The sequence below is a fragment of the Anarhichas minor genome, unplaced genomic scaffold (genome assembly GCF_050575085.1).
Source record: "Anarhichas minor isolate MPS153535 unplaced genomic scaffold, ASM5057508v1 ptg000043l, whole genome shotgun sequence".
Classification (NCBI taxonomy): Eukaryota; Metazoa; Chordata; class Actinopteri; order Perciformes; family Anarhichadidae; genus Anarhichas; species Anarhichas minor.
Genome location: NW_027466489.1, coordinates 541,448 through 554,767, shown reverse-complemented (window position 1 = coordinate 554,767; position 13,320 = coordinate 541,448). Strand labels below are relative to the sequence as shown.

Here is a 13,320-nt window from a genome sequence, read left to right as displayed (position 1 = left end):
AGGATGAAATAGCCTGCTGGTCACCTATCTCAGGGCAGTTGGTTGCACTGATTTAAAAACTACAAAAATCCTACAAAATCCATATGAGATGCAATAACTACACAGCATTATTCAAAAACAAATGACATTAAACATACCTTCCCACCTAGAGGGAACTCCCCAACAAAGAAATAGTTCTGACATTTACAGCTCTAATACATTAGTAGGTTGCACCCAACTGCATACCATTCTTAAAACAAATACGTATTTAAGGTGTGTGTGAAGCCTTACTGTCGCCTGATCTTTATCTGACAGATTTGTCCCTTAACTGTGAGTTTAAGGAATTGTTTTACATGTAAAATGTTTCAGTGAGAATAGCGTGTTCCGGTCCATTTTTACAAATTGAACTAACAGGAAGGTTTCAGAGGGCAATAAGGACACTGGACGGTGCAGTCCAGCGAATCTGCTGTTGCCATAGAAACTCCACCCTAACTCAATATGTGCCACAGGTTATGTTTTGACTGAATTCCCCAAACGTGAAACGGCTGACACAAGTAAAGTTTAAACAAGAGAAACAGACGACGTTCAGCCAACAGTGGTGAAATCTAAACATACTCTTCTTTTGTAACATTCTGCTTCTCAGATACGTGTCATTTCAGGTCAGTGGCAGTAAATATATTAAATAAAGTTGCTTTGAAAGAGAAGAGAGCGTATTTACTCAAAACGGAAGCAGCTACATGCATTACACAGCAGGATAAGGGTGAATTGCTTTATACACAAACCAGTAAGAGAACACTGATTAATGGTAGAAATGGGGCTAAGGATTGATGAGTTTCTCATAAAAAATTGCTGCTGGAAACAAAATATTTGAACACTTGTTCTCTTCAGGGAAACAAAAGTGAAAAGAATGGAGCAGCTCTTTGTAGGCCTGTACCTGCAGTTGCCTGGAACAATAAAGTTTCCTAATAGAGACTTCCTCTTTGACATGGCAGCTGATAAGGGAAGCCAGATAGCAAGACTACTGAGGTTCTGTCTGCTGTGCGAAGGCCTACCTGCTGTTGACTGGAACAATTAGGTTTATTGATATAGTTTTATAGTTTTAATATAGTTTTCCCGTTGACTCAGCAGCTGATAAGGGATGCAAATCTAGCAAGACTACCAAGGTTCTGCTGCGATAAAATCCAAAAGATAAAAATATGCTTCTTTAGACGGTAAGAACCAGTAGAGCTTCTTCGTCATTGTCCCTTCATTTCAAAGGGCATAGAGAAAGAGACATCCACCACCTCCTGCCAACAGACTGTGACGACAGCTGCTCTTGCATGAGTGTATTTAATGGTTTGTCTGGTATCATCAGATTATTGTCTGATTTGATTTGTCTGTCCGTCATGCAGGCCCTCCAGTGTGTGAGGGTTGTGCTCTACACTACCCTGCCCAGACAAGATGTTGCTGTTGGGTCTTAATGCATATTCTCTTACCTGCTACCATGTTCAGTTTTATTCAGAACACTCTGCATGTAAACTCAGGTGCATTCAGGGTTCGTTCAATGAGGAAGAGACAGAGAGCTTGAAAAAACAGTCAGATATATTGGAGCATGTCAGTATTAACCTGCAGTGAAGCCCTTGGGCAAAAAATGTACTGTGGGAGATCTGTTGATAGGTGCATGTTTCCACACAAATTAAATAATTAAAAATCTGCTTAAAAGAAAGGTGTGAGTCATTTGTCAGATATATTTCCAGTCACCAGTGTTCACAAAGCACAAATTATCATGTAAGACGTGATGATGCACAGCAGTGATTATTGTGATTTAAAAAATCAAATCTTTATGTCATCTTGAATCACACTGAAGGGGCTTCATTTTGCAATAATGACCAATTATTATTCCGCTTATTACACTGAAACTAATCTGAAGAGATCAATTGACACAAAATATTGATAGAAAAACTTATTTTATTGATTAAAAAATGATAAAACACAGCCTGCAGTTTATAACTACCTCGCCTGCTGAGTTGCAGGGCTTTAGGTTGCCACATGACAGGTTGTCTTGAACGCCTCTCGGTCCGTGTTACGTTTCAGAGCAACGTTTCAGGACGTTTCAGGGCTGTGCTTCCGTTGTGAATCGTGGAGAGCATCTGAGTACAAGCAGGCGACTGACACAACCGAAGTGAGTAGTTGTAGTGGTTTTGTTTACATGAACGAACATAACATTAACGTTTCCTCTGCTTATGAACACGTGTGAATGAGTTGGAGGAGTCGGACAGGCTGGCTGTCATTATCAAGCTCGCTAACTTGAGTGTTGGCTAAAATAGCCACGAGGAGGGTGATGGTGAAGCGCTACAATGTCTGCTTTAACGTTGACTCCTCGTGGTGTTTACCTCGCTGTGAAGTTAGCTGACACGAAGTGTGTCCGTGCAGAAAACTATATTTAGGATAGAACGTGATGCTACGAGGCTAAACGTTACAACACAACTGCTAACTGGCGTGAGATGACGTAGCCGTGTACGCTACATATGTTGCAGGTATTTTGCAGAAAACGTAACAATTGCACGGCGAGCAAACGTTATCTGTAACGTTAAGACGAGTAACATCAACGTTACGGAACTGCTTTGTCGACACTTCACGTCAGAAACGCATTTGAATAATGTCAGGTGGTCACTAACCTCCCAGTGTAGGGAGAGGCTGTAATGTTTCAATACCTGGGAATGTATGATGGTGTAGAAACGTGATATTTTAAGTTTGAGAAATCACTTCACAAGTGACCTTATGGTCCTTGTTGTGCACCACAAACAGTTAGTTCTTTACATTTCTGATGAAGTTACAATAAACAAAGGCGACAGGATATTCTGAAGAAAAGCCTCGTGTTAAGTGTTCTGTTAACCCAATTACTTTACACGTTTAAAAGCGCTTAAATGTAACTTTCCTTTACTCTGACTTTTTGTTAAAGTGTGAATTATTTCTTCATTATTTTGATCAGCCTCAGCTGTTTCTCTTATTAAAATGTAGTGAGACCCTATTTTAACATTAAGAGATTACAGTTTCAGCCGGCAGGCTGCCTCAGTGAAAAAGTGAAATGTAGTTGAAGATAACCGAGTAATCTTACAGTTGACGGTGATAAGAAAGGTTGTAGATGATTGACAATGCAGCGCTCCACCACAACATATCTGTCACCGTGTGTGAGAGAAATAATGCTTTTTTTGTTCACTTACAACTATTTGTTGACAATTTTTCAATGACAGTGTGTGCTCCTCTGATGACGATAAAGGACAATATATACTTTGCTCTTCCAGTTAGTCGATCATAAACCTTTCCCTGTAAAGCAGCCCAACCCAAAGATGTTTTCCTCAGTGATATTTGGTCACGTTCCTTGATTCCTGTCTTGTCAAAGTGTCGAGGTATTGATCACAGAAGAAGACACGGTCCTCCAATTAACTGGAAAGATGGTCTCTTCCTTTCTTAATTGCATGCTTGACAAACTGAGACTGTGTTGACTGTGATGGAGTTACTTTGGGCTGATATTTCTGTGGTCAGAGAAAGGTGAACTTCTCCGTTCACTCCCCCTGAGCCGATTGGCTCCTTCTGTAGGTTGAAGTAACTGCTGGTTGGTCAGTTCTGTAGGAGTTGTTTTAAACCCTTGTTTAAAGGTTCAGTTGGTCAGTTTTAACAGGACCACGTGTCGGCTGTTACGACAGAGACGGTTTTGGTGATCTATGCTGAAATAAAACATCTGTATATCAGACTGTACTTCGCCGTCAAGCAAAAACTCCTGCACACAACAGCATGTTTGTTTTTACCACTTCTGTCCCCGTGTTACGCTCCCTGTGTCCTAACACAGCAGTGACGGAGCCTGTAGTCAGTAGGACTGTTACAGGTCTTAACTTAACAAATTGCATATTTCTCTAGTCTGACCCAATGTATTGTCTAAATCAGTGTTCATTTTAAACTTATCGTCATAAGCATATGAAGCTGCTGAAGGCTGCAACAGTTATGTGCAGTAATCTGAATGGTACACAAAGAATATTTATTTAAGATGAAAGTTTTTGGACATTTTCTGGATATTTCCTTTCCTTTGCAACTGGCCATAACTCTTGGGAGCTACTGCTCTCGATAAAATCTGACACTTTCCTTTAAGTCGGGCTGACACACTTATCGTAGAGAGTTAATCCCTTTATCAGCCACTGCAGGTCGCTGTCAATGGGTGTCTTTCAGGTGCCACATTCTGCTTGTTCGTGTTGCCTTTAACTTTCCCAAGAATCACGTTATTTGCTTTGCAAAATAAAAAATGGAAATGATTTCAACCCACCAAATTGCATTTCACTGCTTTTTGTGGAACTTCAGTAACTTGTTAATAGAAGTTCTTTGCAAGATTTGTTTCTGTTTGTTTCACTGTGAAATGAACTTTTCTTGACAGAACATCAGCGCAATGCTGCTTCTGCGACGCTGCCACAGCCTGACTCGCTTTGGCCCTCTCAACACTCAAAGGTACATCCCTGGAACAAACATTTACTTTACCTGGCATTTATTTACTTGGCCTGCACTGATGGAGCAGGCTATTGGTCTTCACTCTTTTAAACCTAATGAGCTCCGCTTGATCTGCATAAAAGGGACATTGCCATTTTAATTTTATTTCATAGGCTTCAAGTGGCACCTGCTGTGGCCTCATGCGCAGGTCGTCTCTGGAGCAGCAGCAGCAGCAGTGAGGACCAGAGATCGTACCAGCGGGCCCACGGGCCCAGCTGGAGACATGGCCTGGCAGGACTGCTGGCTGGTACCGGGGCTGTACTGGCTTATGGCCTCCACCACCACAAGGTCAGGACTAGATTAGATCTGTAAAGACAGTCAATGTTTGATTTGCTTTTGTTGTGTCATGGCTAAATTGCGTCTATTAAACATGTTTTTTAACTGTTGTTCAACAAAACAACAGCATGAAGTCATGACTTTGATTGTGACGAGTTGTGATGAGCATTTGACATGATTTGTCTGAAAGATCTGTTCCTTAAAAAAGGATCAAGTTGATGGAGCAGCATGGTGTAAATGTGCTGTATATGAAACAATCTTAATTATATAAGTATCTAAACAGTTCAATAACATTTCATTTAGGGACAAATACTTATTATGATTGATTATGACATCGATTTACCAAACTGAGCATTGCAAATTCAGAAATGTCTTTTGTCATTTTTGTTATGTATTGTAAATATAATTACCAAACTTTTACTGCAGAGTTTGTTGCGCCCCAAAGTGACGGATACATTTAATTTCTTTAAAATCCGTATAATGTCAAACATGGGTTTCATCTACTCGGGTAGTGACAAACATTACAGATCCATCAAGCTTTCTCAAGTGAGAAAACATTAACCGCTCCAAGCAGCAGTGCAGCTGTCTCATGTATTTGAGTGAATAATTAACAGTCATGCTGAAAACGGTCTGTTTGAAGCTGCTTTTATTAGCAGTAGCAGTACAACTAGTACTACAGTAGTAGAAGGGGTAGTATAGTATAGTGATGTATGTCTATTTGCTTCAGTCAGAAGTTCAGGAACTTGTTGCTGCTGCATCACAAACAAAGCCAACATGTGTCGTTTGCACAATGAAGCGTGATGCAGTGTGGTATGGCAGTATAGGCTGATGTGCCTTCATGGCATCAGTCTAAAGTTATAGGCCTTTCAGTCTGTGTGTCCTATCCAGAGGCTGTTCAGATAACAGAGAGAGAGAGCAGGCTAGATATTTATAACATACCTACATCAGCATTGTGTCGGCATGTGCAAACATGAGAACGCACACTGCTGTCACAGCCAGTTTACCACCATAACACCAGAGGCCTGCAGTTAAAACAGTGATCACAGAAGAATCCAAATGACCTTTTAGTTACAGTTACAGTAAGCAAAATCTATATTTACAACATGCTCTTTTCAAGTATGTAGACTGGATTCCTGGTTTCCAGTAGTTTCTCTTTTTAAATGTCTTTTTTGATAAATCACAAAACTGATACCTCCTCTCTCCTGTCTCCTCTCTCCTGTCTCCTCTCTCCTCTCTCCTCTCCGGTGCAGGCTGAGCAGGAAGACACCATTAGAGTGCAGGCATTAGAGAAGACCTCAGCTTTTCCCATCTTCAGCCAGGAAGAGGTCACCAGTCACCGCTCTCTGGAGGATGGCGTGTGGGTCACTTACAAAGGTGGCGTCTATGACATCACTGAGTTTGTTGCCATGCACCCTGGTGGAGATAAGATCCTGCTGGCAGCAGGTGGAGCCCTTGAACCCTTCTGGGCGCTGTATGCTGTGCACAACCAGGAGCATGTGCTGGAAATGCTCTCAGAGTACAAGGTGGGCAGATTCTTGGTTTCTTTTGATAGTTAAAATAAATGTCAGTGAAGAACAATAGAAGTAGAATATTAACAACAGAGTATAGGAAAGAAATGGCTTTTCAGCAGATTTTCATTGGGTGGAAAAAGTTCCATCAACACGAAGCTGAGACAAGAATTGACCGCGAGCACCAAACTCTGTAGCCAGTGTTTGTAAGCCTATGTGGAGACATTTGCAGATAAAATATACTGCTGACCTTAGGTCAAAGTTTTTAACCATCACCGACTTCCATCTGAAATTGACCAATGTAACATACCCAGTGTGCAGCTTCACCTCGCAAAGTTCTGTTCCTTTGAGTTACATTTGTGGCTGGAAAATAGAACCGAACTGTAGAAGAAACTGAACCTCAAGAGAAAAAACGGTAAATGGGTAAAATGACGTTGGTTGTAAACATCCATCCACAGTTTACACTCTTTGAGTTTTTGGTTAAACTTTGAGCTCATGTATTTGCTGTAGCGCTGCTCACACAGCTTTAACACAAATGCTTTAACTTGCTTTAAATGCAATTCAGTCACAATATGCATTGCAATAACACCCCTTCAGCATCTATTTAGCATACAAATCCATTAAAAACTATATAAACCTATAGCGGCTGTAAAGCCGGGGTTGTCAGTTGAATTTATCCTAAAATTAACTTGTCATTTATTTTGTCTGTCTTGCCCGTGATCTCTGAAGACACACATGAAAAGGTCTACTGCATACTGTATACTAAGGAACAGCTGTAGGCTAAATACTGGCACGCTTTACGTGGTCAGTAAGAGAAACACTGCTCCTTGTGTTTTTTGTGGTGTTTCCTGGTAAACAAACAGTTATTTGTCTGTCTTTGCCTTTTTGATTTGCACTTTTACCAATTTGAGATGAACAGAAAACGTCCCTTGAAAATGTGTGATAGCTTGTAGCATTGAGTCCCATGTGGCCTAATACAACATGTGTCTGTGGTTAACACAAGGTTGGTGAGCTGAGTGCAGAAGACCTGAAGAAGCAGAAGACTATTCAGACATCGGACCCCTACTCTTCCGACCCCGAGCGTCACCCCGTCCTGCACATCAACAACCTCAAGCCCTTCAACGCTGAGCCGCCTCCTGAAATCCTCTCCGACAGCTTCATCACCCCCTCGGCTTTCTTCTTCAAAAGAAACCACCTGCCAGTTCCTCCGGTGGACCCGGCTTCGTATCAGCTGATGGTGGAGGGACTCCCTGGAGGAGTGCTGACGCTGTCTTTAGAAGAGTTAAAGACTCGATTCCCCAAACACACCGTCACCGCCACGCTGCAGTGTGCCGGTAACCGTCGCTCTGAGATGAATAAGGTGAAGCAGGTGAAAGGACTGAACTGGGGCATTGCGGCGATCAGTAACGCCACATGGAGCGGTGCGAGGCTCAGGGATGTGCTGCTGGCCGCCGGATACGGGCCCGATGTGGCCCAGCGGGCTCTCCATGTTCAGTTTGAAGGTCTGGACAAAGACGTGACGGGGACCACCTACGGTGCTTCCATCCCTCTGAACAAGGCAGTTAGTGAGGAGGGTGATGTGTTGCTGGCTTATGAAATGAATGGCGCGGATCTCCCTGCCGACCACGGCTACCCCGTCCGCGTTGTGGTGCCAGGCACAGTGGGCGCACGCAATGTTAAATGGTTGGGGAAGATCATAGTGAGTGCAGACGAAAGCAGCAGCCACTGGCAGCAGAACGACTACAAGGGCTTTTCCCCCGGGACGGACTGGGACACGGTGGACTTCAAGTCTGCTCCGGCCATCCAAGAGCTGCCTATTCAGTCAGCCATCACCACACCGGCAGACGGTGCTGTGGTCGATCGCAGTTTGGAAGACGTGACCGTGAAGGGTTACGCCTGGAGCGGCGGTGGCAGAGAGGTAGTGCGTGTAGATGTGTCTCTGGATGGAGGAAAGACGTGGCAGGTGGCCCAACTGAAGAGCAGCGAGAAGGGACAAGCGCCTGAACCGTCGCCCCCACCGGGACGAGCCTGGGCCTGGAAGCTGTGGGAGGTAACGGCTCCGCTTCCTCCGGAGGCTCAGGAGCTGGAGATAGTTTGCAAGGCGGTTGATAACAGTTACAACATGCAGCCGGACACAGTTGCTCCCATCTGGAATCTGAGGGGCGTGCTGAGTAACGCCTGGCACAGAGTGACCGTGAAGATCAGAGAGGATGAGAGCGAGGAATAGACTTTACGCCCGAAAGAGTCATCAGAGAGTGGACGTTGTTTTTAATCTGTTACTAAAGCCGAGCTCAGGCTACAGGAGTTTTGGCCCGTTTTAACTCTGATTCACCGCTGTTGACAATCGGAGGGAGATATGCGGTCTGGGACGTTGGTCTGTACCAATGTTCGGCCCAGATTATGGAGGAATGTGAGGGTTTTACAGAACCAGTCTTAAACCACCCCAAACATTCACAGCCTCATCGGTGCCCTAACGTTCTAGCCCTCGAGGCTAACGTTAGCTAGCATACTACTGAAATAAATACTGACTCCAGACTCATTTAGCCTTCTGCTTTTGTTTTTTGTCACTGCCAAGCATTACTACAACAATTTGTAGTGTCACGTCAATCTCCGTTTTGATTGCATTTGCTTCCCCGTGAGATCATGAGAGGGAGATCACGTGATGTGGTGCGTTGCTCCTCTAAGCACGATAGTCTTAACAATAATCCCACCTTCATTTTCAAATCTCGTAGTGTGTGCATGTTTGGTGTTAGAGAGAAGAACGTGTGAAGATTCTCCTTATGATGCAACCCGGTTTATAAACCGGAAAGGATTTTAAACCCCTGTGGTCTGAGCCCGGCTTACCTCAGCAGGAACAGTGATGGAGGAAGAAAATCTGTTTCTTAAAAAAATACCGCGGGAGTTTTTGACAAACAGCTTTGAAGTATTTATGCAATCATGTTGCCTGTGAGATTTGAGATGAGGGTAATTCAGTGAGAACGTTTGGTGTGTGAATAATACATTTATACTCATTTCTAATGTTTTTATTGTTTAATATGTCTGGCATGGGCTTCACAGGTACCGAATGTACCCTTTGAGCCTGTGGGTGTTCCAAATAAGCTAACTTAATGATTTGCTGATAAATATATATTTATTTAAAAAAAATCTCAACAATACAAACTTGTTCTATTCAAATCTGTAATCTCTTTTTTCTCATTTTGTCTCCACTTCTATCCTCTGGCCTCTACATGCCATGTAACAGACATGACCAGCCTTTTCACTGCGTCGTCAACGCAGGAAAAGCTTAACTTACAACTCGTCTTTGGAGGATAAATAGTTTACAAACAAAATCAAAACTTTAATGAAAATTATTCATTATTCATCTTTCATTACGTGTTGCCATTTTGTCGGTATCTCTATCCTATGATGTGCTCTTGGCATTTCAAATTGACCACATTTTCTAGTCCAGCCAACTGGTTGAAAGCACAGATTTGTTTATGAAGATTTCTGAAGGCAGACTGACAGAAATAGAAACAGTAGTTTTGCATATAAACAGTTTGAACATTCATGTTCCGGGGATAGTAAGTTAGATTTACAATTATATGTTTATTAACAATAAATTTAATTGATTTGAATTGATTTTCAAATGTTAATCATAAACACACTTCCTGTCTACTCCAGAACTTTTTTCCAAAAAATGTGAGATTTTGCTCTGTTCCCTCGCTGTACCGGCGACATGCTTCTATCATGCGTGGGCATGAATTGTAATCCTTATGGTTTTCTCCTACTAAGATTCATCTGAAAACTAAGATTAAAAAGTATTTCCAATGTTAGGATAGAATATAGGCCTATCAAGAATTAAATGACCTATGACCTAACATCACTGATATCTTTTTTTAAGGATATTAATTATCAGAATTATGGAGCTGATTCATCAGGTGAGGTCAAAATTAGGGAGGAAAATAATTCAAAGGCCAAAAGTGAGAAAATCACCATTGAAACACAATCAAGTGGGCTTAATGGGAACATCAGTGAATTTATAGTTAAGTCTTTGTACATGACATTCAAAAAACTACATGACGTTAATCTATCTTAGGTGCACTGATGGAACATGAGTAGTATAAATGGATCATGCAAACTAATGAACCTCTACTCATTCACATCCACCCCACAGACAGAGTTGTTTTTGCTCGTGTCCCCACCAGGTACAAATAAAAATACGTACAGATAAACCTACACATTATGGTCTATTTAACATTAAATATAAACTACATACAAAAACTATTACTGTACTGCTATGCAGCTATGGTATTGCATTTTCATTTCAAGAGAAACACTATTTCCTATTGAAGTAATATTCTAACATTTGTCTTCTTCAAAACACTAATCGCTAAACTTTTGATAACAAATGAGTATTTACCAAAAAGAGTAGAAATAATAATCTGATCGTACCGACATCACCAAAGTTTTTCTGCAACTTCTTCCGGGATCAGCAGGTGCATGTCACACATGTTCAATGACTCAATAGTGACAGATTGATTTACAATAAAAAAGTGTAATTTATGGAACAAACTGTTTTATTGGAAGCAAAAAAAGATGAAGTGTTTTTTGACTCAGAAGTTGCAGGTGGGCTTATATGGTGCGTGGGCTTCAGACCCTATTAGCACAAGGCTGAAGTCTGTTAGTGACCGGAACATGTCCGTCTTATCTAGTGATGATGATTCACTTACACTTTGGTCTTAAGTGAACACGTGAGTCTGTAAATTCTCAAGTATCTTGATTTGTATAAAAACAAAAAGTGTTTATTTTTGTAATCTGTATTGACGTTCTCAATGCTGTAGATGCATTAAAAGGGTTGAAGTAATTGTAATATTAATAATGCATCGTAATTTGAAAACCTAATTTTAAGTTTATTATATAGTCGTTATACAGTGTTCACTTTATTTGAGAAAGAACAATTGGAGTTTAGACTGGAATCAACGTGTACGTTTTAAAACATTGGAAGCGTTTGTTTATCTGCTGCTCTGACTTTGCTGATTAATAACTTTTGTACGTGAGAAGATAATAAAATAACTCTTTTATGGGAAAAAGTTTGATTAGCTTAAAGGAAAATGATCAGAAGCCAATGTCTGTGGTGTAGATCATCAATTCTTGTGTTTAGTCTGCAAATCAGAGGTGTACCGTGATCTCTGTGCACCATTCAGCTTGTTGAGTTGCCCACTGTCTCAACACCTCGCTGTGGGGATGTAGCTGTGGTTCAGCTGTGGTTGCACCACAACACTCTGCAGAGACGAGTCGCTTTGTGACCACAGTTTTGACGACACTGTTTTATGTAAAATGTACATTATCGTTGAAGATGAATAAAGAGTTCTAGTTTTACAGAGACTTCTGGTGCGTCAATTGCTGCTCAGTGCCAAAAACTCAAAAAACGCTTGTCAGCTTTTATACTTATTTAAAGACATTTTGCTAAAAATAATACCTTAGTGATAACATCATAGTGATAACATCATAGTGATATAATGTGTTGCTCAGCTTTGTGGTGCTTACATTTTCCATTCTCTGTTCCTCCCTGACTAACAGTCAAACTATTGTTTATATTTAATGAAAGGCAAATACATTTTTTCTGTTTACTTTTCTTCAAGGGTCATTTTAATGAATACAAAAACATTAATAATATTACTAATTGTAAAAAATTAATATATTCAATTAATTTTTAATGAAATATGGAACATATTTGGTTGCCAGTTAAATTTAGGATTGATTTTAAGATTCTTTCAAGAACCTTTGTCCATACTGTAAAAGCCTTTTCTATATAATGTGTCATCTTTACTGGTTCACTGGTGTTCTCTGTTTGCTCGCTGTAAACTCTGGGAAGAGAATATTCGAAACCTCATTGTTTTAATTTGATGAACTTTAATATGACACCACTTTCACATGTTGGTGAAAATATCATATTTTATATTATATTATATTATGTTGTTTTGAAAGCTGTCAACATCAAGAGGCCGCTGTTTGCTGAGAACAATTCTAAAATCTTAAACAATCCTCTCCGGGATTTTGTTTTTTAAGCTTAAGTTTGATTGTAATACGTCTGAAGTTTTTTTTAAATATCTTCTCCTTCCTCTTTTTCTTAGTACGTTTATTAAATGTTGTAACAGAAGAAACAGGATCTAAGTGACTCAGACAGTCTTCTGAAAAAAAGATGCTGCAGCTGGCAGGAAGATGAACAGGAGGGAGGAAGGGAGGACAAGTTCATGTAAAAGATGAGGAAAGATCAGAACATAAGATTGGAGGTATAAAAGAATGCAATAGATAAAATATATATAATAATTCACAGCAATTTGAGTAGCTCAAAACTGCACTTAATTATCCTGTATTAAGTCACAATAAATCATTTTTGTGATTTCTTGATGCACTCTGAATCATGATGTTGTCACGAACACAAGTGTCCTTTTATCCTGAATAGGATTAAATGGATAAAGATATTCGCCTGCACATTTTTTCTTGGACTGCAAGAGAGGTTTTCTTCAAATCAGATGAAAGCAGATATATTCCGGGGGTTTACGCACATGATAAATGACGTGGGACTCTCTTGTTTATCTGTATCCTGGGGCTATTGACCTGTGGCGAAGTTGTTTGGCAATCATGTTTGTTAGAAACTTTTCATTCTGATCCGTCTCTGAGTCATAAATGACAAAAAGTTTGGTAAGCAGAAATTTGTTGTGCAGATAAAGAAAACACATTTGTGTGGCTCTGCAGTCGACCCCGACTGAGATTTTATGTATTCTCTTGGTTCAGACTCCTGACGCTGCTATGAGTATGCACTACTCACAAACACTTAAAAGAAATGAGAAATATCCACTCCCGTCAGTAGCAGATGAGACATTAATGTGGTATCAAGCAAGATCATTTGGACAAAATGTTCTACATGCTCTGTTTACCCGTGGTGCACCAAACACTAGTATGCTGCTGTGTAATGTTTCAGAAACCTGAAACTGAAATAAATCCTATACTGTACTCCCACTTCTTGCTTGTTCCTTCTTTCTGTTCCTTTCTTTTCATT

The 13,320-nt window shown here is 40.6% G+C and overlaps 1 protein-coding gene across 1 annotated transcript; it reads left to right on the top strand.

The window, feature by feature from the left end:
* Positions 1-2,061: 2,061 nt before the first annotated feature.
* suox (sulfite oxidase) lies at positions 2,062-11,636 on the top strand. Its single transcript, XM_076111032.1, has 5 exons — positions 2,062-2,140; positions 4,385-4,455; positions 4,608-4,782; positions 6,021-6,293; positions 7,282-11,636. The coding sequence occupies exons 2-5, from the start codon at positions 4,397-4,399 to the stop codon at positions 8,503-8,505; spliced, it is 1,731 nt and encodes a 576-aa protein (XP_075967147.1). The 5' UTR covers positions 2,062-2,140; positions 4,385-4,396; the 3' UTR covers positions 8,506-11,636.
* The last annotated feature ends 1,684 nt before the right edge of the window (positions 11,637-13,320 follow it).

Excerpts from the sequence above, each read along its gene's own strand:
- suox (XM_076111032.1), top strand. The coding sequence starts at position 4,397 with ATGCTGCTTCTGCGACGCTGCCACAGCCTGACTCGCTTTGGCCCTCTC. Across the intron at positions 4,456-4,607 it reads GGCCCTCTCAACACTCAAAG|GCTTCAAGTGGCACCTGCTG; the intron begins GTACATCCCTGG and ends TTTATTTCATAG. Across the intron at positions 4,783-6,020 it reads ATGGCCTCCACCACCACAAG|GCTGAGCAGGAAGACACCAT; the intron begins GTCAGGACTAGA and ends TCTCCGGTGCAG.